This window comes from Lycium ferocissimum, chromosome 5 (assembly GCF_029784015.1).
Source record: "Lycium ferocissimum isolate CSIRO_LF1 chromosome 5, AGI_CSIRO_Lferr_CH_V1, whole genome shotgun sequence".
NCBI lineage: Eukaryota > Viridiplantae > Streptophyta > Magnoliopsida > Solanales > Solanaceae > Lycium > Lycium ferocissimum.
In genome coordinates, this window is record NC_081346.1 from 75,443,450 (window position 1) to 75,466,836 (window position 23,387).

Sequence of the window (23,387 nt, forward strand, 5' to 3'; positions counted from 1 at the left end):
TTCAGTCATAATCATGACAATTACTTACTCTTGAGTAAAATTTATTGATGGTTACATAATGAGCATAATTTTAAGATTACACATAGCTTCACATATATAGTCGCACAAATCTTATTCGATACAATATATCTATCATCTCCAGAACTACTCAACTATTTAATCTAATTCCTAAAATGCAACAGAGCAGAAGTGCCATCCAGCCCTTTGCTATTGAAATAAGTTGAGTAGTCCTTAACTGTCGTTTCCCTATACTTTGGAGGATTTTGTTCCGATGTCAACTCCTTGATAGGTCCAAACAGCCTTTCTGTTGGCAGAAAACTTGTCGTGAAGAAGCATGCCATTGATACCCTTGGACCGACCTTATTTGCCAGTACTCTATGTTCAACACTTTTATACTTGTCATTCGATATTAGCTGAAAATTATTTGAGTAAAAAAAAATATCAACCTAAATAACATAAGTGATAAGACAAGTATGTTTCTGATATAGATGTGCTAAATGTAACACTTGCCTGTAGATGATCTCCTATATTGACCACGAGAGCTCCGGGAGTAGGGGGAACATCTACCCACTGGTTCTGATGTAGGACTTGGAGGCCGCCTATATTGTCTTGGAGAAGCACGGTGAGGAAGTCATTGTCAGCATGTTTACTGGTTCCTGGAGTAATTTCAGGTTGCGGGCATGCTGGATAATAATGGCCTAACGCCATAAGCCCCTCGGTACATCCCATATCCTTTAGGTGGTTTGACTTGAGGCCGATAGCCTCGGACAGTAGTTTGAATAGAATGTCACCTAATTTCATCACTTGGTTTGTGTACTCGAGGAGAATATCCCTGTGACAGATGCAGAATAAGCAAATAAGAACATAATACAGTCAAACCTCTTTATAACGGTGCGCGTCATTTGTGTAAATATGTTTTGGCTGCTGTAGCGAAATGTTTATAGAGAACATATAATATAACATAACATGAAAAACCGGTTACAAAACAAATAGTGACTTGCCTATATAAGCACAATAAGCAAATAAAACATAACACAGTCAAACTTCCCTATAACAACGTATGTTTTTTGACTGCTATAGCGAAATGATGTTATAGAGAACATATAATATAACATAACATGAAAAATTGACTCCAAGAAAATTTTGTGACTTGCCTATTATTAACCATATAATACCTGCAGATAGAAGGTAATTCTTCAGGATTTGGAGGTATAGGAGCTGTGGTGACTCTAAAAGTGTCCCTCCAGTTGGTTACTGGTGCTTTAAACAAATCAAAATTGCTGTTAAGTATAAACTCCTTTGTGAAGTCTCGCGAATACCACTGTTTCTTCACCTCAGCATCTTGCTCAAAAAACCTGATAATCCCGTCTTTCATTTCCTCCAGATCATGACTGGGAATCCCATGATTGATCACTTGAAAGAAACCCCAAGTCTCGGATGCATGTCCAACTTCCTGGACTATCTTCTTTCGTTTGATCGGATCTTCCTTGATGCCATCAAGATCAATTACCGGAAACTTGAATTTCTTGTTGCTGCTCATTGCGGCTTCTTCACTCTCTGATGGTTGAACAAAAATTCTTGGTACTTTGGTGATACCTTCATCGACTAGTCCCTTAACACCGGCTTTTGTCTCATCAAAGGCTTGTAGTTCAGCCATTCTGTCATACTTTGCTTCATTTGTGTTGATCACCTCCATTTTTCTAATTCCTTTGGCACAATCAGTATTTGTTATTGGATTTTAGCTTTTGTCTAAAAGTGAGATTTAAAGTTAAATATGCCTCAGAGGTATTGAATATATACAAATTAATTCGCAGATTTAACTTTGTATTAGTCAAAATCAAAGAAAGAGATAAATCAACAAACAATTAATGTAGCTAAGAATTGAAATGTCTAACAAAGCCGAGACATTTTACTTGTCAGCTTTAAGACAAATTCGTTATCGTCAAAATTTCATTATCATATTCTTCATCAGCTGAAAATATTACCACTTCAAAATTCTTGTCCAGAAAGCAATGGAGAAAGAGGAAACACATCATCGGTATTACTAGTACTAAGCTACACTCTTAATATCAACCATGCATATCTTCAAAATCTAGAAACTTTGACCTGTCTTTGTTTCGAATTTCATTTTTTCGTCCTCACTAAACACGGAATTATAATCTACCTTTCGTAGTGTTTATTTAAAAAAAAAAAAACATTTGAAAAAGTTACACCGGAGATCTCTTCTCATTTCCTTGTGTGAGGTTGCTCATATTGTTGGTCCCGAGCTCGAATAGAGGTGGAGAGTTGTGGTAAGTTGACCGCCAGTGTGAAACTAATCAATTTATGATGAATCTGACATTACAGAATATAAGTTGGGGTGACATAGTCATATAGCCGACTCAACTTCTGCCCTGCATTTTCTTTCTAACTACCTATTCTTCACACAAAGTTATCTAAAATTTGAACAAACTGCTATGCATATATGATTGCTGCCAGTGAGGCCAGTGAGGATTTTCTATAGAAATGAGAAAGACAATAGGAGAAATAACTAGGTGTGTTGGCTGTTGGACATAAATCATAAAAATTATTACTCCCTCCGTCCCACCTTATTTGAGATGATTCAGAGTACGAGCATCAAACAATTGAATTCTCTATGAGAATTCAGATATAGAATCTTCAAGATTTCTGAAGAAAAATTACATATATAGAAACTAGAAACTGCATAAAAGATACTATAAGTCATAATAATTCACAATAGTATTTAAAAGATATATGAAAAGATCCCGATCAAACAACCAAATAGTAACTGCATCACATAAAGTGGGACAGAGGGAGTAGTACTTATTTGTTTAGCAATGAGTATTTGCAAATACTGAGCTTCAGTATTTGAACTTCAAGTACAATATTGAAATACTGATTTGAAGGTGTACTTAAAGTAATTCACTTACAAATCTTCAACTGAAGTTCATGTTCAAACACAACCTCAACTTCAACAAACCATTTTCCAACTTTGAAGAGAAAGCTGATGAATGAATTGTTGAGTAGGACGGTATGAAAATAAAAGGAGAAAACAGGCTAGGAATTTCAAAATAACCAAGAGAGTATTTATAGAGATTCTTTATAACTTGAAGCTTACAACGAGCAAATACCTATTCACTTGAAACACTTTGAGCAAAGGAACATCAGTTGAAAATTCCAGCCGAAGCATACACACTCAACAGCATTCAGTATATGCCCGCATGTTGTAGTGGGACACAAAGTTCAGTGCTCCTAATCTCGCCCAAACTATCCAAGACTTACTTCTACGCATCTCTTAATGTGCTCAGTTACTCAGACTTTATAGTAGTATTTCAAAATGTTGATGGCAAAAATTAGTCCATCCAAGCATCATATATGCAATGTTGTCCATTTCTCATGAAAAGAAACGGATGAGTCTCCATTTTCAAAGCAAGTTTTGGACACTTGTCCATGACTAGCCATTCTTTTAGCCTATAAATAGATGCTCTCATTTGCCTTGAGAGTGCATCAGCACACGCCTGTTCTCTTCCTCTTTTTAATATTTCCCCATAAAATATTAGTTGCTCATTTTCTCTTATTTCCTATCCTTTACTATTATGCTTTTTTAATCCTAGGAAAACATTTCACTCTGCTGAAATAGTTCTTTAGGACAATGCCTAGCACTAATCAAGCCTATTTGTTTATTTGTTCAAATTACTATTGTGGTAATATTTATTTTTAGTGCTATTATTTTACTAATAATTAATTTGTATTATTTTGTTTTTCCTTTGTTTCCCAATAAACTTCACTGGCGAATGAACTAGTCTCTCAGATAATTTGTTGAACAAGTTATGTGTAGCACTTAAAATATGCTTTTTGTCACAATTAGCTAATTGAATTACCCTTTCAATTTATCAGGAATTATATTTTAATAAACAACAGTTACATCTCAATCAGCCAAAAACACTAGAATTGCACAACTTGTGCAACATACTCAATATCAAACAAACCACAAGAGAAGAAAAGAAAAAAGATTAAAATAAATGGATAAAAAAGGAGAAAAAAAAATAAAAGAAGAAAAGAAAGAAAAAGAAGATAAGAAGTAGAGAAATAAAAAAGAAAAGAAAGAAAAAAGAGACAATTACCTACAAAAGCTACAAGGGGTGTTAAGCGTAAATAGTTTTGGAGGTATGAAAGTAAGGGGGCATGAAAGGGTAATTATTTGGGGAAAAACGCAACTATACAAAAATATAAAAATATTTACAAAATGTTAGCAGAATTATTTAGTTAACATTCAGTAGCAGTTGGAGTTATATACCATATCAAATTACTCTCCATTAAAAGTATACTGCTACACGAGCACTAACAAACTAACTGATTTCTTCCTATTTTCTTGCTCAAAATATATCTCCTGATCTCATGACACCTTCCTCTCCATTTTGGTAAACCAACTTTTGCTAATTATATGTGGTATGCTTCAGATATAAAAGGCTTATATGATACATATTACTATAAATAAATATTTTATTTAATTAAAAAGAATCACAAAAAGTGCTCTCGATATAACAAATTTATCCCATGATTATACAATTGTAACCTTTATACCCATAAATTTGTACTAGCAATATAACAATAATTTGAATTCATATACTATATCTATACTGTAAAATACTTGGTATATTTTAGATATAAAAAATTTATACCATCAAAATGCATGGTATATTTTAGATATAAAAGTTTTATACCATGTATACATTACATATATAAATTTATATATAACCAACAAAAAAAATAAAATTACTTTCGATATAACAAATTTATACCATAAATATATTCCAATAAACCTATAAAAGAAATATAACAATAATTCAACTTTTCCATGTTTTAACATCTTTCCAAGACTTATTAGTACAACATAAATATATCCTTAAGAAGAGGGAGAATTAAAAATAATGGGGTGATAAATAATATGAGAATAACTGTAATTCCTCATTTAGTGGATAATTTTAATGTGAATCCCTATAAGTGATTGCACGTAAATATACCATTAAAGTAATAAGATGTGCTATATTTGAAGAGTTTTAAAAGTTATGCTAATTATGCTTCTAACTTTAGACAAAGTGTGACTTTAAATGATGTTATTAAACTTTAAATGTTCTTTTTCTAAAAATTAAAGTGAAGGCCAAACCATGCAATTTAATTCGGGCAATGCGTAGTTTAAATTTCGCTATGCCCTTTAATTCAAGATCTGAAGGAATTAAAGTTACGCTAACCCGCATACTTATTGTCTTATGGGATGGACTTCATAAGTATGCCGGTCCGCATAACTTTGATAATCTTTCACAAGTTTATGCGATCCCATCCATAAAAGTTTGCCCATTAAAAGTATGCCCCCATCGCTACAATCTTTTGTATGAATTACCAAAGCTCCCCATACTTATGCCTTATACGGGCGCATTTTACATAAGTATGCCGGTCCCCATAACTTTGATAATTCCTTCACAAGTTTATGCCTTGATCCCGCATAAAAGTTTGCCATTAAAAGTATGCCCCCACCTAAGATAACTTTGTGGAAGGAATTATCAAAAGTTGGGTCCCGACATAACTTTGGTAATTCCCCAACAAAAGTATGCCGGTCCCATAAAATTTGTAATAACAAAAGTATGCCGGTCCGCATACACGCGACCCAAACCTTGTCTTTCGCGATTTTTTTTTAATCTTTGACAGGGTTCGAACTGAACCTCATGATTTCTAAAGGAAAGCTCAAAGTCAAGAATGCGAAGGGCAAAAAATTAAAGACCAAAGAATAAGCATAATTTAAACACCACAAATACGTTAAAATTTAAAAGACCACCCCAAAAGAAGGGCACTCCGCGCAAAAAAATGGTGACAAATGATGTTATTAAACTGATTGGTGTTCTTTCCCCTAAAAATTAAAGTGAAGGCCATACCATGCAATTTCATTCCCAATCCGATAGCCCATATGTAATACACGAAATAGGCCCAAACATAAAATACCCGACCCAATCAGTCAAATCTCAATTGAAACTAGGGTTCTATTCATCGCCCTATCCAGGTAATTTTTTTTTTTTAAATAATTATTTTTCGCTCATTACTTCTTATTTTTCTTGAGATCAGAGATATGGTATGGAATTTAATCTTCAGTTGTTCTAGGTTGCCTTTCAAGTTTTGATTTTGCTTATGATTTCATTTTGCATTATTGTTGCTGGGTATTTATTAACTCTTAATTCTTTGAGGTTGGTTTAGTTATGTGTTCGTTTTTGTAATTTTTTTGTGTCTCCTCATTTAATCAACTGTCTGCTCATTTAATCATTTCTGGATCTGTGTGCAATGGCCTGTGGATTTCTGTTGATGTTTTGCTTCCTTAAAAAAGGTTGATTTTTCAGTTTTAGAGGTTAAATGGGAGGATATCTTGAGATTCAAGAAAGTAAAGAAGCAATAAATGTGGGTCTTTTACCTATAAAAAAACAAAAGAAAATGATAGATGTGGTTCATTTTGCTGACAGGTGGAAATTGGAGTATTAGGCATTAAGTCTGTTAATGGCGGGTTGTTGTCATTGTCGAAAGGTTCATGTTGGAAGAGTGCTAGAATTGAGTTTCCAGGATGCATTAAGTTGGAGCATCTTCCTGGATAATAAAGCTCAATGTAAAACTTTTCCTTGAACTAGAATTTGGTGTGGAAAAGGAGGGGAATAAGCCATACCAAGCTATTCTACTCTGGGGTTTGTCTAGGAAGGTAGTAGGAGAATGGAAATTCATTGCACCAAAAATTTTCCCTGTTTTTGGGAGGCTTATAAAGTTAAAACAACAACAACATACTCAGTGTAATCCCACAGGTGGGGTCTTGTTGAGGGTAGAGTGTACGCCGACCTTACCCCTACCTCGTGGAGATAGAGAGGTTGTTTCCGGAAGACCCTTGGCTCAAGTAACTCAGAGTCTTATAGAGTTCTACTGTGAAATTTAGAGGAAAAATCTACGTGGAATTCTCTTAGTTATACTCTCTTGGTATCAAACTGCTTTGGCTACCTATAGAAATGATCTTTAAAAATCAAAGGAAAATGTCAGAAGTTAGTCTCATTCAATTGTTAGTGAGAGTCCTTTTTTATTGATTTTTTTTTTATACCGTAAGGTGGGGTAGATTAGTTTAGATGACTCACAATAGCTCTACTTCACAAATAATCACCCATCTAGGCCTATTGTCAAGCCCCAGTGAGGTCTCTATGCAGACTTATATTATGGCGAGCTTCTAATTTAGTAAGTGTAGTAGGTATTGGTGGAAGGCCTCGAAGTCCCGTTCAGGTCTTTATGCAACGTCTATGATGGTCACCTTCAACCTTAGTGAGTGTAGTAGGTCTCACCGTCTCAGTTTCACCTGTTGTTGGTTAATAAATATACTCCCTCCGGTTCAAAATAAGTGTTCACTTAGCCTTTAGCACACTACTTAAGAAAATACTAACTCCTAGCAAAAAATAGGTATTTTGCCTAAACTACCTTTAATTAAATACTACCTAGTTAATATAGTTTCTTGATTACATAAAAACTCACTTATCTTAATAGGGGTAAATTTGGAAGAAAATGATTAATTCCTTATTGATTATGTAAGTGGACACTTATTTTGAACCAAAATAAAAAGGCTAAGTGGACACTTACTATGAACCGAGTAATTTACTCTTATCTTAACCAACCCCTAACTAGGGGTGGGCATAAAAACCGAGAAACCAAAAATCCATAGGTTCTCCAGTATTAGTGTATCAATGTTTCGGTTCTTCGGTTCGGTCTTTGGTATTAGCATAGCAGTATACTGAACTCTTTTAGTATACATAGGTATATTCAATAACATAATTAAGAGTCCAACCCCTAAGCCCAACACAAGTCTTATTTCTTTATCCATGGCTAACCCATTAGGTTTTTACTCTAGGTTTTATCTTTCTGCTGATTCCTCTTCAATCTTCATCATTTCTTTGTACTTTGTAGAGCTCCTCCAGCCAGCAAAGCAAGGTGTGACAGGCAACTCCTCTTCCTCTCTTATTCTCCAGCTCCCTTGAAATCTCTCTTCATTCCTCTCTTTTATACTATTACATTAGAAATAATTCTAATATTGCTATAGGATAGCTGATCTGGTTGCAGTGTTGAGCTAGTTAGTTGGTCGTGGATGTCACGTATCAGTAATCGGATTTGTTCTTTCCCCTTTAGAGTCTTTATAAAATGATAAATTTCTAACTTGTTCCTACATCAGATTGTTGGAAGTAGCAATCAGCAGTTTTAATTTGAGATTAACATAGCATGTCTCCTTGATTATATAAACGAATAGATTTGTTCAGGGTATTCTTAACTAGGACTAGAAACCGAATAAAAACTTTGGGCAATATTTTGATTACATTTAATTTTTGAAGTTTCTTTTTATCTAAAGCTAGGTCTTGAATTCCACAAATTGAGAAACTGTACCGAACCGAAGAAAAAATATCTTACTGTACCGAAATAATTTTGGTACAGTATTTGGTATATACAATTCATGAACAAAATACCAAACTGAAGTTCTTAAATACCGAATTGAAGTATCGAACACCCACCCCTAGTTTCAGTCTTGTATTGTAGTAGTTGTTATATGTACATCTTTCAGAGATCGTGTTCTAGTAAATTAAAATGTTACATTGTTTTTATCATTGAAGATGTCAATTGGCCTGATATCCATCTTTCATGTGTCTAGAATATACTGAGGGCTGTTGTCAATCTAAAGTCATACTGTCTCCTTATTTTTGGTATTTTGGTTATATTACTGTAGAATTCAATTCTATTATAAATTTTAGGAAGTTTTATTATTGGCCCCTCATAAACTAAATCGATGATAAAAAAATTCTGAGGAATCAATGTGTCTGTTTATATAATAGATGGTTACATTTGGGCATTGACTGCCTTAATGCCAAAAGCTATTGTTGTAGCCTTCTCTTCTTTTACAATTTAGCAAGATGATGAACTATATTTTACATTTCTATTAGAGTAGCTGAATGTCTATTTTTCTTTTCAAGGTAAGAGTGTAACATACAAGCTTAACCTAGTGGTTGAAGTCCAAATTGTCCGAAGACAGACAGTTCTTCTGACACGCATGTGAAATTGAGATCAAGCTAGCATCATCTGAAATTTATTGCTTGGAAAGTGATATCTTAAGCATGAAGCTTATTGCACGGTTAAGGCCCGTTTATACCTGTACAGCTCTTCGTGAAATTATAGGGCCTTTGCAATCTCGTTCATTTCAGCCTGATTTTGTTCCCAGAGATCCCAATGCCAAGCCAATAAGATACAAATATCCTGCTGCCTATGATCCATATGGCCCTAGGCCTGAACCCTCAGACAAGATAGTTCAGCTTGCTGAACGTATTGCTGCTTTACCCCCAGAAGAACGTAGACAAATCGGTCCTTCACTCAGAGAGATACTAAGGCATCCTAATTTGAAACAAATTGAAGTAGAAGGCATGGATTTGGGTGCTACAGGTGGTGGACCTGCAAAGGCTGAGGAGAAGAAGGCAGAGAAAACAGCATTTGACGTCAAGTTGGAGAAATTTGATGCAGCTGCAAAAATCAAGGTGATCAAAGAGGTTCGATCCTTTACGAGTCTAGGTTTGAAGGAGGCCAAGGACCTCGTTGAAAAGGTTCCTGCTATACTTAAGCAAGGAATAACCAAAGAGGAAGCTAAGGAAATAATAGAAAAGATCAAAGCTGCTGGAGGAGTCGCGGTTATGGAGTAATAACCTCTGCTGGATTTAGCAGGTTTCCTTATCCTGCCATCCTTTGTTTTTCTTGTAAGGGAGCATGCCCACTACCAAGTTTCTGCGTGTTAGAATTTGTTTTTCGGTTTATGAATTTATAATTACCTTTGTCAGGCTAGGGTAGATTAGGAGCTTCTTAATTTTCATTTAAGCTATCAATAATGATTTTTGGAGTCAATTGCAAGTTTACGAGCTTGTTGAATGTAGAGCGCATCCAGAAGAGTAGAATCAGAGTAGTTGGTTCTCGGTGAAGTTTTCTTGCTTTTACAGCTTTACACCCATTACACCATGTAGGCGTGGTGACTGGTGATCATAAACTTATCATCTGAGATATTCTGCTCAACTGTTGAGAATTTTCGCTAATTTTTCTCTCATAAATATCTGATGACAAGTTAATCTTTCCCGGAATCACAACACTGAAGTTGTTTCAATTGGGTTGTATGGTACTCCCTCATAGTTCCACCAGAAAATGCAGGCAATTTTTTGCCTTTGTAACCTTTATTTTCTGGTTCCCCCCCCCCCCCCCCCCCGGCCCCACACCTGCATTCTGTCTTTATACTTATAGCATCCCATAGGCAAAACCTGCATTGTCTTTTGGTGAACCTTACTACCAATAAGGCCTGTTTGTACGGTTTGCTTGTTCATTAGCAGGGTGCTGCTACTCTCATGAGAAATTTCAGGACTAATCAGTTAAATTTTTACTATAACTCATTTAATTGGATAGAGCTTGATTGTCTTTTGGTGCCTTAACACAACGATTATCAAAAAATTTGTTTTACCAAATAAGAGGGCGTCTCACTGTTTTACCCTCGCATGTACGTTATTTATATTACATTAAATTGCTTACACTATCCTAGTGAATAAAAAGGAAAAATGAAGCAGCCTAGAGCACATGCTGCAGATTTTGGGTGGGAAAGAATAGGGGGAAAAAGAGAAATTTCAGGACTAATCATTTTAAATTTATTTTACATTTAACTCATTTAATTGGATAGACGTTATTTGTTCTTTCATAATTTTTCTTTTTTATTTATTCTTTCACAATTTTGCTTTTTCCCTTTCTTATTTATTTGTGGGCCCCACTTTTTTAAAAACTTTTTCCCTTTTCATTGTGGACTGTAACAGCTGTGCCTTCCCCGTGTTTCTTCACTTCATCTAATCTTAGACCTCTCCCTTGAAACTTTGAGAGAGGAATTTTATGGAAGAAAATTGAAATGAGTGGAAAAGATGATGCTTTTCAGAAAAGTCCACCCCCAAAACCCTTCTTAAGAGGGCTTCTTCATCTCATTTCCTTTGTTTTTCTCCTCCAACGCCACCCCCAAAATCCTTCGTCATCTTTTTCTCCATGAACAAACCCAAAAGTATTTTTTATTCTCTTCCTTTCTTTCAAAATATTGGACATTAAAACTTGGAATTTTGTAGCCATGAAACCTAGGTTACTACTAAACTCGCAAATTCCATTAGATTGTGGTTTTTGTTTTTTTTTTTTTTTTTTTTTTTTTTTGATAATGAAATTGTAACAATTAATTGCCCTTATGATATAAAGGAAAAATACGATAAAAATGAAATTTGAGGTAATAAAGCATTATCGTCCAAAAGGTGAATTGGGTTGAATTGGGTGAAATAGTCATGACCCAACTCGATTTTTTTGTCTATTTTCTAGAAAAATATTTTTTTGGAAAATATTTTCTGAAATACATTTTTCGCGAAAAAAATATTTTCCTGAAAATTATTTTTACGGATTTTTCGGGAAAATATTTTTTAAGAAAACAATTTTCGTGGTAAATATTTTTCGGAAAAACAGAAAAATATTCATATTATTAAACTTATGTGTGTATATATTCAAATAAACCAATAAACCCAAATTTAAGTAAATCTTAAAAATCTTACATTCAATCAATCGGCCAATATAAAAATTACAGATATGAAGTTGAAAAAACTCCCAAACGAGAGTTATGAGCAATTTTCCAAGTTGGGTTTATCTTTAAACAAGAAATTCTTTTATGAACTTTGATTGTCCGTTCATTTCGTGGGGGCGGGGAGGAGCGCGGGCATGGGGTGAGGGTGGGATTAAAAAAAAATGAATTTGGTATAAGAAAAAATGAATTAATTTTAATAAAACTTTAAATAAATTCATTTTTTAAATGTTTAGGTGTGTGCCTCATTCATATGAAAATGACATTTGGAGTATAGTTTGAAATTATGTCCCCGAAAGAATATGGAGATTATATTATGAGTAATTGAAACTTATAAAAAAAAAAAATTGGGGTAGTCCAACTTATTTTTTTAAAAGATCATTATATATGTTTGTTGCATAAGCCAACTTATAAGTGCCTATATATGTGTGTGTTTCTAAACCAAGCATTCATCTTACATTCAATCGGAGAATCAAGCGTCGAGACATCTAGAAAGATTGGCTTATAGTTGTTCAATGACAGATACCTCTCTCTCCTAACTGACGTTCTCTAACCTCTTTGAGTTATTATTGAGGATTTTAGGAGGAGGAAAAAGCTAGAGAGACAAATAAATGTGCAAACACTTTTAAAGAAGATACAAGTCAAAATAAAGAAAATACATATTTGTATTATGAAAGATAGTAAAAAATTTATTTACTTTTTCCAATGCAACAAAAAAAAAATGCCGATTAGTTTCATGGCTTTAAAGGAGATGTTGTGACATGTCATAATTTCACGAGTAAAACTAAGTAACGAATAGTCTATTCATCACTTTGTTTTACTTTAATATATGAGTGTATGACGAGTTCATAATCTTTTAATACATGACTTTATTCAATGCTTGCAACAAAAAAAATTATTTATACTCCAATCTCCGCACGTAATAGCACCACTAATTTTCTTCTAATACCATAAATTAATCACGATGTTAATTTTTAGGGACAAGTGCGCAAGCAGTCGACTTGAGAACCGTTGTTTAAGCCATAGTCGAATTATATAATTTTTTTTTTAAAGTTTAGCCGCTTCAGAATCAAGAGTTACAGGTATGAAGTTGAAAAAACTCCCAAATGAAGTTATGAACTTTAAACTCTTTTATGAACTTTGATTGTCCGTTCATTTCACTTTACCTGTGGTGCCTCATTCATTTCAGTTTGAAATTAGTCCAACTTAAATGAGTAATTGAAACATTGAGAACGACAAGATCATTATGTATGTTTGTTGCATAGCACTAAGTGCCATGGAAACTCTCTTAACCATCACCGATAGCTTTTGAATAAGGATGAGGAGGAAAAGCTAGAGAGGAGCACACTTTTAGATACAAGTTAAATAATTTTTTTTGGATATAACTTAATATGCAAATGTAAAATCTGATACATTGGTACAATTGCTAGTACGAGTAATATTTTTGAAGTAATTGTACGGTATGTCCTTTAAAATCGGACTTATGTCTAGTGGGGCATAAGTTGTTCAAGGAATCCGGCATAACTTATAAGATATTATGAAGCGCGAAAATTTAAAGTTATTCCCCGCAAAATAGTAGTAGTATTTATTTTGAGGGCTAGAAATTAAAGAGCAGCACAAAATAGTGACAGAAGTGCAAATGATTCCACTTCCTGAGTACCTATTGGGCTACTAATCAGTGATGAATAAGCCCATTAAGAACTCGAAATCATAATCCATGTCAACCGTCCGATCAATTCCCAGACGCGCCTTCTCTCAAATTTCAAAATCTCTCTTCTTCCCGCTTCATCATTTTCAGATCTCCCCCAAACGGCTACACACACACAAACACCAAGAACACACAGTAACAGAAAACACGCACAAACACACAGTGGCTCAGTTAAGTACACCAAAGAGAAGCATAGGTGGTTCACCTTGTGTTGTTCAGCGTTTAACAAAAATGTCTAATAAGGAAAAAGGTGTCAATGTTCAGGTTCTGCTTCGTTGCAGGTAATTTACTTCAATTTCCGATTAGGGTTTTTGTTTCTTTGGTATTTGGAAATTGGGTCTTCGATTTTCTAGACATTACATACATATACATATAATATACATACCTATACACTACTTATACAGCCGAAATGTATAGACAGTGTATACTTTGGCCATGTTTGCTAAACTAGATGGCCGAAGATTACATTAGGGTTTTTGTTTTTCGGTATTTGGAAATTGGGTCTTCCATTTTCTTTACTTTTTGGTGTTTTTGTGGGAAATTTACGCTCTATGTCTACTGGGAGAAAATGTTTACACACTTTAGCCCATATTTGTGTGTATGCTTTTATGGGAAAATTACTCTCTATGTCTACTGGGAAAAAAAATATGTACACGCTTTTGCCCATATTTTGAGTTTGTTATCAGGTTTAGCCCATATTTGTGTATAAACACTTTTTATACAAGGTTGATAAACGTTATGTATAATGCTTTTCCCCCCAGGTGTAATGTTGTATAATATTGTATAAACTGAAAATATGGCTTCGTGGCATAATACAATATGTTGGGCTGTATATTTTTGAAAATTTCCCCTTTTTTTATTGGTGGTGATGATTTTTGGGTTGAGTTTTCAGGCCGTTTAGTAACGATGAGTTGCGGAGTAATGCTCCACAGGTGGTGACTTGTAATGAGTATCAGAGAGAGGTTGCTGTTTCCCAAAATATTGCTGGAAAACACATTGATAGGATTTTCACTTTTGATAAGGTAACGCTTATACTGTTTGATTACTTTAATGTTTATGTTGGTTGGTTATATACATGGATTAGAAATGGTTTGAACAAAAACCTCAAAGTAGGAACTTAGTGTGGTTGCGGATGTGATTAAGCATTTTGTTGTAATATGGAGCTAATATCTTGGGGCAGAAAAAAGAAAAATTGTTTAGTTTTTGCTTCATTAAGGCATTTCAGATAAAAAAGGATAATTTGTTTTTTTCATAGTCGGTTTATGGGCATTAATTTGATGTTATTAGGAAATGTCATGTCATTCACAGTGCTAAAATGTGATAACTTTTGTTGTATTTTTGAGCTAATATCTTGCTGCAGAAAAATGAAACAAAAGTTTAGTTTTTTCTTCATTAAGGCATTTCAGAAAAAAGAGAGAATAATTTTTTTTTTTTTTATTTGGGTATGGAAATGAATTTGATATTATTATGAAATGTAATGTCATTCACAGTGCTATAATGTGTAAATTGTGATACTTTCATGTAATTCAGAAAGTGTTACTTATAATATTGTCATGCTGCAGGTTTTTGGCCCCTCAGCACAGCAAAGGGACCTTTATGATCAAGCAATTATCCCCATTGTTAATGAAGTTTTAGAGGGATTCAACTGTACAATTTTTGCTTATGGGCAAACTGGTACTGGGAAGACTTACACTATGGAGGGTGAATGCAAGAGGGCCAAGGTACTGAATAGCAAAGTTTGAGCCTCAGTTCACTTTAAAAGCTTGCTTAGGCACTTTTGTTTCTTATTTTTGATTGTATGACATCACAGAGTGGGCCCAACGGAGAGCTTCCACAAGAAGCAGGTGTCATACCTAGAGCAGTCAAGCAAATTTTTGATACATTGGAGAGTCAAAATGCAGAATACAGTGTGAAAGTTACATTCTTAGAGTTGTATAATGAAGAAATCACTGATTTGTTAGCCCCTGAGGATTTGTCTAAAGTCGCTTTAGAAGACAGACAAAAGAAACAATTGCCACTCATGGAAGATGGGAAAGGCGGAGTTCTGGTTAGAGGGCTTGAAGAGGAAATTGTGACAAGTGCCAGTGAGATATTCACCTTACTTGAAAGGGGATCGGCAAAACGTCGAACTGCAGAAACCTTGCTCAATAAGCAATCAAGGTATGCTTTTTTGCTCGTCTTGATATCATTATATTATCATTTGCGTACAAGATGATAGAAATTATGGTTTTGTTTCAGTCGATCACATTCTCTTTTCTCCATAACAATACACATCAAGGAAACAACCCATGAAGGCGAAGAACTTATAAAATGTGGCAAGTTAAATTTAGTTGATTTGGCTGGTTCAGAGAACATTTCTCGCTCTGGGGCTAGGGAGGTAACACCATTACTGGTCCATCTATTAACTCTTTCAGAAAGTCATTCCTTGATCTTGTTTAATTAAACGTATACAGTTGTTCTAATTTTCTTATTTCTGTAAGGCACCTCACTTTTGTTTTTTCCTCTTTTTGTTTTCTCATTTAGAGGTACTTGCACTCTATCTATCTGTTTTGTTAATTATACTAAAGTAGGAAATCAGTCTGTTCTGTTAATTACTTGACAATTTTAATTCTTAGGGTCGTGCAAGGGAAGCTGGAGAAATAAACAAAAGTTTACTCACACTTGGACGAGTGATTACTGCCCTTGTTGAGCATCTTGGGCATATTCCTTACAGGTATTTAATGTTTTTGGTTGTTTTTTATCCATTCTTGGATCTACGTACTTATTATGTCATTTTTATGCTATTTTTAAATTCCAGGGATAGCAAACTTACACGTTTGCTGCGTGATTCGTTGGGAGGAAGAACAAAAACCTGTATCATTGCCACAGTGTCACCTGCTGTGCACTGTCTTGAGGAGACTCTGAGCACACTAGACTACGCCCACAGAGCAAAAAACATAAGGAATAAGCCTGAGGTAAATTTGTGAAAAAGCAAAATGGTTTCCTTGGCAAAGTCACCTTATGCGGCTCTCTCATTCTCTCAATATAGGAAATCTTTGTCTGCTGTTCACTTCTCTTTATATTCGCATACAACAGCTTTCCATCTTCTGTTTGCATGCATGTTTTTGATGTGCTTTAACCCAATGGATATCTTTCCACATATGCTAATCATGTCATAATAACCTATGATCTTTTTAGTGTTTTATACTGCAACATATGAGCATCCCTCATTTGCTTGTTTTAGTATTGTTGTGTGGAGCAAGTATAAGTTTCAAATTACCCATACACCAGCGGCAGTTACATTATATTCCTTTTTGGAGTGGAGAGGCATTGAATTTGGTTAATCAAGCAATTTAGTGTGCCGCTCTACCTCAAAGGAATTTATTCCTTTGATGCGTAATACTAGATGGACAAAACCACAAAATGTTCCAGATTGACTTCTATAATGGATGGAGATTATTGTTAAGGTTGTTTGTCAGGAAGAGTTTATAGCAGCCAGAAAGTGTTCAGAGCCATCAGGGAAAATGAATAACTTAGCTGACATTTTTCCAATTTGTTACTGGTACTGAATCTAGCCACTTTGGTTTCTTAGTCGAATTCTATTCGCTTGAACCTAATGTATTGACATTTGTTGCGTGTGCAATACTTGATGCAACATCAAATACACTCTGTTTTCCAGATAACTACATAAGATTACACAAATTTGAACTGTTACAATTGTTTTAATTCTACTTCACCTCAATATCATATTTCTTTCGATGTTAATCTGTAGGTGAATCAAAAAATGATGAAATCAACCCTCATCAAGGATTTGTATGGCGAAATTGAGCGGCTTAAAGGAGGTCATTGCTTTATATTCAGTCTATGAGATATTTTGAAGGATTCTTTTCACAAGATCAGAGTAGCATTTTACTGATCCCCCTTTGTTCCAACTGCTTTCTTCCAGAGGTGTACGCTGCTCGTGAGAAGAATGGTGTTTATATACCAAAAGAGCGATATTATCAGGAGGAGAGTGAGAGAAAGGTAGGACACTTTTTCTTTGTCCTTTCCTTTTCTCCCTTTTTTGGCTGTTCAAGGAGTGAGTGTAAAAATATTTAGCCTGTTTAGTATGCCCTCTATTTCCGCTTTCGTTAGTTTCATTTTCGTATTGCTTTGAACTGTTTGTGCTTATCTGACCTTTTCTCATCATGTTTTCTCTTGAGCGGAGGGTCTTCCGGAAACAGCCTCCCTATCTTCCGAGATGGGGGTAAGGTCTGCGTACATTTTACCCTCCCCAGACCCCACACTGTGGGATTTCACTGGGTAAATTGTTGTTGTTGTTGTTTGTATTCAAACGCTCATCTGCTTATACGAGTCTGTTCCGTTTGTTCTGTATTCATCTTGACTGTATTAGGATTTGTTCAGTTTTTTTATTGCAAGAGTTTTCTGATATAGAATCGTTTACCCTATTAATTTTTAGGCAATGGCAGATCAAATTGAACAAATGGGAGTTAGCATGGAAAACCAGCAGAAGGTCTGTAATTGACTGAAACCTCGTACTTGAATAGTTCTTTTATATTCCACTTCTTATGTGAATAATAACTTGTGTTTTGGTCTGTGATAATCAGCAACTTGAGGAGTTACAAAGTAGACATGACAGTCAGGTTCAGCAGTGTTCAGATTTGACTTGTAAACTTGATGCAACACAGGTGAATTACTAACCTTTTATTCCTTCGTTGTGTTTTGCAACCTGTTTGAAAGTTCTTATGGTGGAGGGTTCTTGCAGAAACAATTGAACCAAACAAGCAAATTGCTAGCCTACTCTGAAGAACAGTTAAGACAATACCAATACACTCTCAAGGAGCGGGATTTTATCATCTCTGAACAAAAAAAAGCTGGTATAGTTATCTGAACGTTCATTTTGAAGTGTGCTTTCCTATTCAGTATTAATTCTGAAATATGATATTTTCAGAAAATGCCCTGGCCCACCAAGCATGCGTTTTACGGGCTGACTTGGAGAAATCAATTCAAGAGAATGCTTCCTTATTCCAAAAAATTGGTATGAAATTTAATTGTTTTCGCTGCATGATTTGTCAGGATTACTCACTTCATCCTACTTTTTTTTTTCCCTTCAGCTAGAGAGGATAAACTGAATACTGATAATAGGTCAGTGGTAAACAACTTTCAAACTGAGCTTGCAAAGAAACTTGGTTCTCTTTCCCGCACAGTGGCAACATCAGTGTCTCGACAAAATGAACACCTCCAATGTGTCGAGAAATTCTGTAATAATTTTCTCGAATCACATGATAAGGTGATTACTGGGTCCCAGTGGCTCTTCTCCTATTTCATCTTCTGCCTTCCCCGCTTCTAATTGTTTGTCTTTTTTGCTAGTGATTGCTGTGCTTTCTTTGGTTCTCTCCAGTTCTTTTGAAACTGAAACGTCATAACTTTTCTTGTAGGCTGTCTTAGACTTGACGAGGAAAATTAATTCTTCAAAGGCCTTGTACATAGCTCACTTTGAGGCTATGCAGAATGTAGTGAGGCTGCATAAAGCTGCTTCTAATGCTGCTCTGGCGGAAATTTCAACTTTGACTTCTTCTAATTCAATTTCCGCTAAAGAAGTACGAAATGACAGTTTGCTTTCAGCTTCTGATGTATTTGGATTTTTGTCAGTATACAATAATAGATGTATTTGTGGTTTGAATACCTTTTCTTTGTTCCTCTCCTTGTTGCAGTTTCTAGATGCGGAGTCTGTTAAAGCAAATGTCATTTTCGAGGAACTTCAGAGCACTTTGTCAACCCACCAAGTAGAAATGGCACATTTTGCTAGAGAGCTTCGTCAGGTTCCAATATGAACTCTACTTGTAAACTTTGATTGATAATCAACACTTATTACATCCAGAACTTGGTTGTTATTGTTAAAGTTAATTTGAGGATATAGTTCTGCATTGTTCATCATTGTTTTTTTTCCAATTATGTAGAGATTTAATGACAGTACAGAGCATTTGACAAGTATCTCAGAGATCATTCAAGGATTTTTTGACAAGCTTTTCGACGAATCAAAAAGACTTGAAAGGCATGCAACAACAGTTGATGAGATTCAAACGAAATCTATTGCTGAATTTGAAAAGGCATATGAGGTATGTCTTTGAGACTCGGTACAACAGTGTTGTTTATCCCTCTAATTCTGATGTCTGAGTTTGTCTTCTTCAGGAGCAATCAAGATTAGATACAGAGAAGCTTATTGCTAATGTAACTTCCTTGGTGTCCAATCACATGCTCCGTCAAAAAGAACTGGTTTGTTTTTCACTCCTGTGAATATACATATGATTTTTCTTCTATTCCCTTTCTAAAAGTTTACCTCACAGGTTGGTGCAAAGCTTGTTGATCTTAGAGAAACTGTTTCTGGAAATAAGACATTCTTGGATGGGCATGTATCCTCTATGGAAGGTATTACGACAGATGCAAAAAGAAAATGGCAGGACTTCTATATGCAAGCAGAAGGTGAGACCAAAGAAAATGCTGATTTCTCAGCTGCCAAACATTGCCGAATGGAATTACTCATGCAGAAGTGGTAAGTATCTGAATTTGCACCTTATATATTTGAATTCTTTTATTCTGCCAAGTTTCAGTTGTTGTTATTTGGTTAACCGAACTCTGATCTAAATTTGTTGACCTTTTCAGTGAATAGTCTTTATTTCCTCTATTTCATTTTAAATATTTTTGCTTCTTCTTTCTCTGTAAGCAATTGTGTGTTGCTTTTCTATCCAGTGTAAACACAACTGAAACAGCTCTGAAGCGGTGGCAAAGTACACATGAATCAGTTAACGACATGGGCAATCAACATGTTTCAACAATGAATTCAGTTGTCAGGTAAATTTTCAATTTTACTTGGTATTTTGTTCCATGCCTGAAGAGCAGATAAGTAACATATTGGTTACTTTTAATAAATGAAAGATGTATATTACCTCCTGTTTTGTTAATGGATAGAACTCATACTCCTTAGTCTGAAAGTAAATTGTTTAAAGCCATGCTCATCATTTTATTTCGTTTACTTATTTCAAGAAAAAGAATGAATGTCGGAGAAGTATTATCAATTCAAAGGTTCTAAATCTCTGCACTTGAAATCTTCAATTTGATTCCAGAAGTCCACCCTGATAATTTTTCTAGAAGGAGAAGCCCCCACCCCCACCCCGCCTTCCTTTGCAAACAGATAAATAGAAATAAACAACAATGTAATACTCCGACCACCACCTGAATAAATTGTTGATAGGAAGGTTTCAAGTGTTATTTCAATTTTCAATTCCGTTTGTGCCTATTAACAGTGTTAGTTAATGAAACTATTTTGGGAAATGTGATATCTTTTCATCTTTTGTTCATTTGTGCCTGTTCACTCACTATTTGCTTCCTTTTGTTCATTTGTGCCTGTTCTAATACTATTCTTTCCTACTTACCGAGACAACTTAACTGTAGCTGGAAATTGAGAGAGTGTTTTTACGGATGTTTGGTGTTATTTTGTACTGGTGGAAGAGAACCATCAAGTAGTTGAATTATGTTGGGAGAACATCAGATCATTCCCTATATCTAGAGCCACTTAGGGAATTTTTGAGTGGTTAAACTGCATTGTCCACACTAGTGGATCACAGAAGGCTTATAACAAACAATAGGAAATGAGCATGCAGATATATAATGTATATCGACTACGTCATTGGGCATTTGAAAAACCAATATGAGCTTATTGCTTTCTCTTTGAAGAGAAACTTGAGCACGCCAGCAAACTTTATTATGATATCCCTCTTTGTTTTCCCCCCTTTTCCTGTTTCAGGAACATATGCGATTGCAATGAGCAACATGTAACTGAATTTGAATCCACAAGGGAAGCTGCTGAAGAAGATGTGAAAAGGAATAGTGAAGATATTATTAAATCTATTGACGGTAAGTTTTCTAAAATTTGTCTAGTATGTTCTGATTTTGGGTTCTGCAGCTATTGAGGATTCTTTAACAGAATAAAGCGTAGGCGCAGTTCAATGCTAAAGAAAATCTTCTATAGATAGGCAATATGTTATAAACTTTTTGGAAGTAAAATACTCATAGAAGCAAAAATTCAGTAACATATGGTAAAATGAGTAGTACACTTTATATAGTAGATTGTCTAGTTTTTGGCTGCCATGATTAGTTTTTTTGGTAGGCATACTGCTAATATGTAATTTCATTTGTTGAAGGAATAATTTTTGCAAAAGTGTAGCTTATAATGTTCCCTCTATTCCATTCTCGTTCAGGCTTATCAGGCGAAGAGAGAGGATCTATATCTGGCATTTTGGATACCACTAGTGCACACTCGGAGACCCTTAATGTACTTGAGAAAGATCACTGCACACAGTCTACCTCCATTGAACATCAGACACTTGAAACATTTCAGCAGAAGTTTATGGTATGCTGATCAAGAATCTTACTTACACTTTAAAATTTAAATGTTCAGGAACTGCCCTGGACAAAGTTAGCTTCTTGGAAATTTATCTTGGTTACTATTTATTTTGCTGTTGCCTAGAAGAAAAAGGATAGTTCTGCCATATTCTATCTGCATTGCATTTAGCTGTGAGTCGTTTGGTTGGAGAATTAGGAAAAATAATCCCATAAAATGATACAATGTTTGGTTGGAGGGATTAGGAAAAATAATCCCTCAATAACTAATCCAATGATTTGCCATCTGGGTCGAGCTCGTCGCACAGGGCTTGCCTAGTGCGGGTTATCTCTCCTGTGAGGTTTGCGAGCTATTACACAGGATCTGGGTTTACCCTGTGCGCACCCGAAGGGTAGCGGCTGGGGGTTCCATGTCATAAAAAAAAAAAAAACTAATCCAATGATTTGTTGGCCGTATAAGAACAATAAATACCTAAATAAGTAAGCAGCTTTTGATTGGTGGTATTGGATAATGCCAACATCAAGTCATGCAGAATCTATGCATTATTTATGCGGGATATGAATGCTAAATAAGAATATGTGCATTAGCAATACAGAGATGAATATATGTAAAGACAAAATGCCTCAGAGTAGATATCCCTACATACCATTCCTTGCATAATTACTTATAAACAACCCTTGCATTATAATCTTGCATAACTAGCCTGAAAACCAAAAATAATGAAGCTCGGTGTCTTGCTTTTTCTTTAGCTCTTAGCATTTTCTAGTTAAGAATAGACAGTACTATATAGTTGTGCTGAACTTTCATTACTTTCTGACTGATGCTCAGGATTATGAGCCAACTGGAACAACACCTATTAGGTCTGAGCCAGATGTACCAAGCAAGGGAACAATTGAGTCGTTGCGCACCATGCCAATGGAAACTCTACTCGAGGAATTTCGAGAGAACAATTCATTTGAGTCATTCCAAGTAAAGGAACTTAAGCCTTCACTTATACCACGATCGCCTCTCTCACTGATAAACAATTAGCAGACTGGTCTCTTTGTTGTTCCATCGTGCATATGATCATTTAAGCTGTATCGGTATTTTCTTTTGTATACTGAGTGAATACTGCAAACTGCAGTATATATTGTAGGTTGATTCAGTCTTGAAAAATAAATCCCACCTTGGGATTTAGAAAAATGGCTGTAAATGAGGAACTCTTGGTGCTCTATGTATTGTAAAAGTGCTATTACTTGAAGAGTTGCTGTCTCATCTTGCAATACTTTTATAGTGACATTCAATGGTGAAATACTAGATAGATATATTTATATTTTGCGGCTATACTGACCTTAAGATGCTGAAGCAACTCAACTCTTTTTTTCATCAAGTGCATAACAATTTCTATTGCTCGAGCAAATTTGTACATAGCTTGTTCTGGACTTTTGAAATTTACTCAAGTCATAGTCGGCTCAACTCAAGTATGGGAAAAGAAATATGTTCATTGTCTTAATGGAATTGATATTGAGGATTCATAGAGCAGACCCCCAACTAGTTTGTGATCGAGGCTTATAAATTATCTTATTAGTGTCCCACAAGCTACTTATCAATTCAATAACTAGGTCTATGTGAAATTAAGAGTT

At 35.0% G+C, this 23,387-nt stretch overlaps 3 protein-coding genes across 7 annotated transcripts; 2 read left to right on the forward strand and 1 right to left on the reverse strand.

Annotated features, from left to right (window-relative positions):
• Nucleotides 1-3,302, reverse strand: LOC132057495 (1-aminocyclopropane-1-carboxylate oxidase homolog 1-like). Of its 4 annotated transcripts, XM_059450122.1 has the most exons (5): nucleotides 3,132-3,302; nucleotides 2,931-3,004; nucleotides 1,176-1,707; nucleotides 511-832; nucleotides 1-413 (listed from the first exon to the last, which is right to left on the reverse strand). In XM_059450122.1, the coding sequence occupies exons 3-5, from the start codon at nucleotides 1,694-1,696 to the stop codon at nucleotides 162-164; spliced, it is 1,095 nt and encodes a 364-aa protein (XP_059306105.1). In that variant the 5' UTR covers nucleotides 1,697-1,707; nucleotides 2,931-3,004; nucleotides 3,132-3,302; the 3' UTR covers nucleotides 1-161. The 4 variants fall into 4 exon arrangements, with proteins under 4 accessions (XP_059306105.1, XP_059306102.1, XP_059306104.1 ...); XM_059450119.1 differs by lacking the exon at nucleotides 2,931-3,004 and having other exon boundaries at nucleotides 1,176-1,700; XM_059450121.1 differs by lacking the exon at nucleotides 2,931-3,004 and having other exon boundaries at nucleotides 1,176-1,749.
• A 2,589-nt stretch (nucleotides 3,303-5,891) lies between these two features.
• Nucleotides 5,892-10,009, forward strand: LOC132057496 (uncharacterized). Of its 2 annotated transcripts, none has more exons than XM_059450123.1 (2): nucleotides 5,892-6,055; nucleotides 9,027-10,009. In XM_059450123.1, exon 2 carries the CDS (start codon nucleotides 9,168-9,170, stop codon nucleotides 9,741-9,743), a length of 576 nt encoding a protein of 191 aa, XP_059306106.1. In that variant the 5' UTR covers nucleotides 5,892-6,055; nucleotides 9,027-9,167; the 3' UTR covers nucleotides 9,744-10,009. The 2 variants fall into 2 exon arrangements, with proteins under 2 accessions (XP_059306106.1, XP_059306107.1); XM_059450124.1 differs by having other exon boundaries at nucleotides 5,917-6,124.
• A 3,470-nt stretch (nucleotides 10,010-13,479) lies between these two features.
• Nucleotides 13,480-23,005, forward strand: LOC132057498 (kinesin-like protein KIN-5C). The gene is made up of 23 exons (XM_059450125.1): nucleotides 13,480-13,666; nucleotides 14,278-14,407; nucleotides 14,948-15,106; nucleotides 15,196-15,545; nucleotides 15,624-15,762; nucleotides 16,001-16,098; nucleotides 16,183-16,339; nucleotides 17,137-17,206; nucleotides 17,311-17,387; nucleotides 17,824-17,877; nucleotides 17,972-18,052; nucleotides 18,130-18,241; nucleotides 18,316-18,402; nucleotides 18,479-18,654; nucleotides 18,803-18,964; nucleotides 19,079-19,186; nucleotides 19,325-19,483; nucleotides 19,557-19,640; nucleotides 19,712-19,917; nucleotides 20,115-20,216; nucleotides 21,169-21,278; nucleotides 21,623-21,774; nucleotides 22,594-23,005. Exons 1-23 carry the CDS (start codon nucleotides 13,617-13,619, stop codon nucleotides 22,792-22,794), a joined length of 3,024 nt encoding a protein of 1,007 aa, XP_059306108.1. The 5' UTR covers nucleotides 13,480-13,616; the 3' UTR covers nucleotides 22,795-23,005.
• Nucleotides 23,006-23,387: the final 382 nt, after the last annotated feature.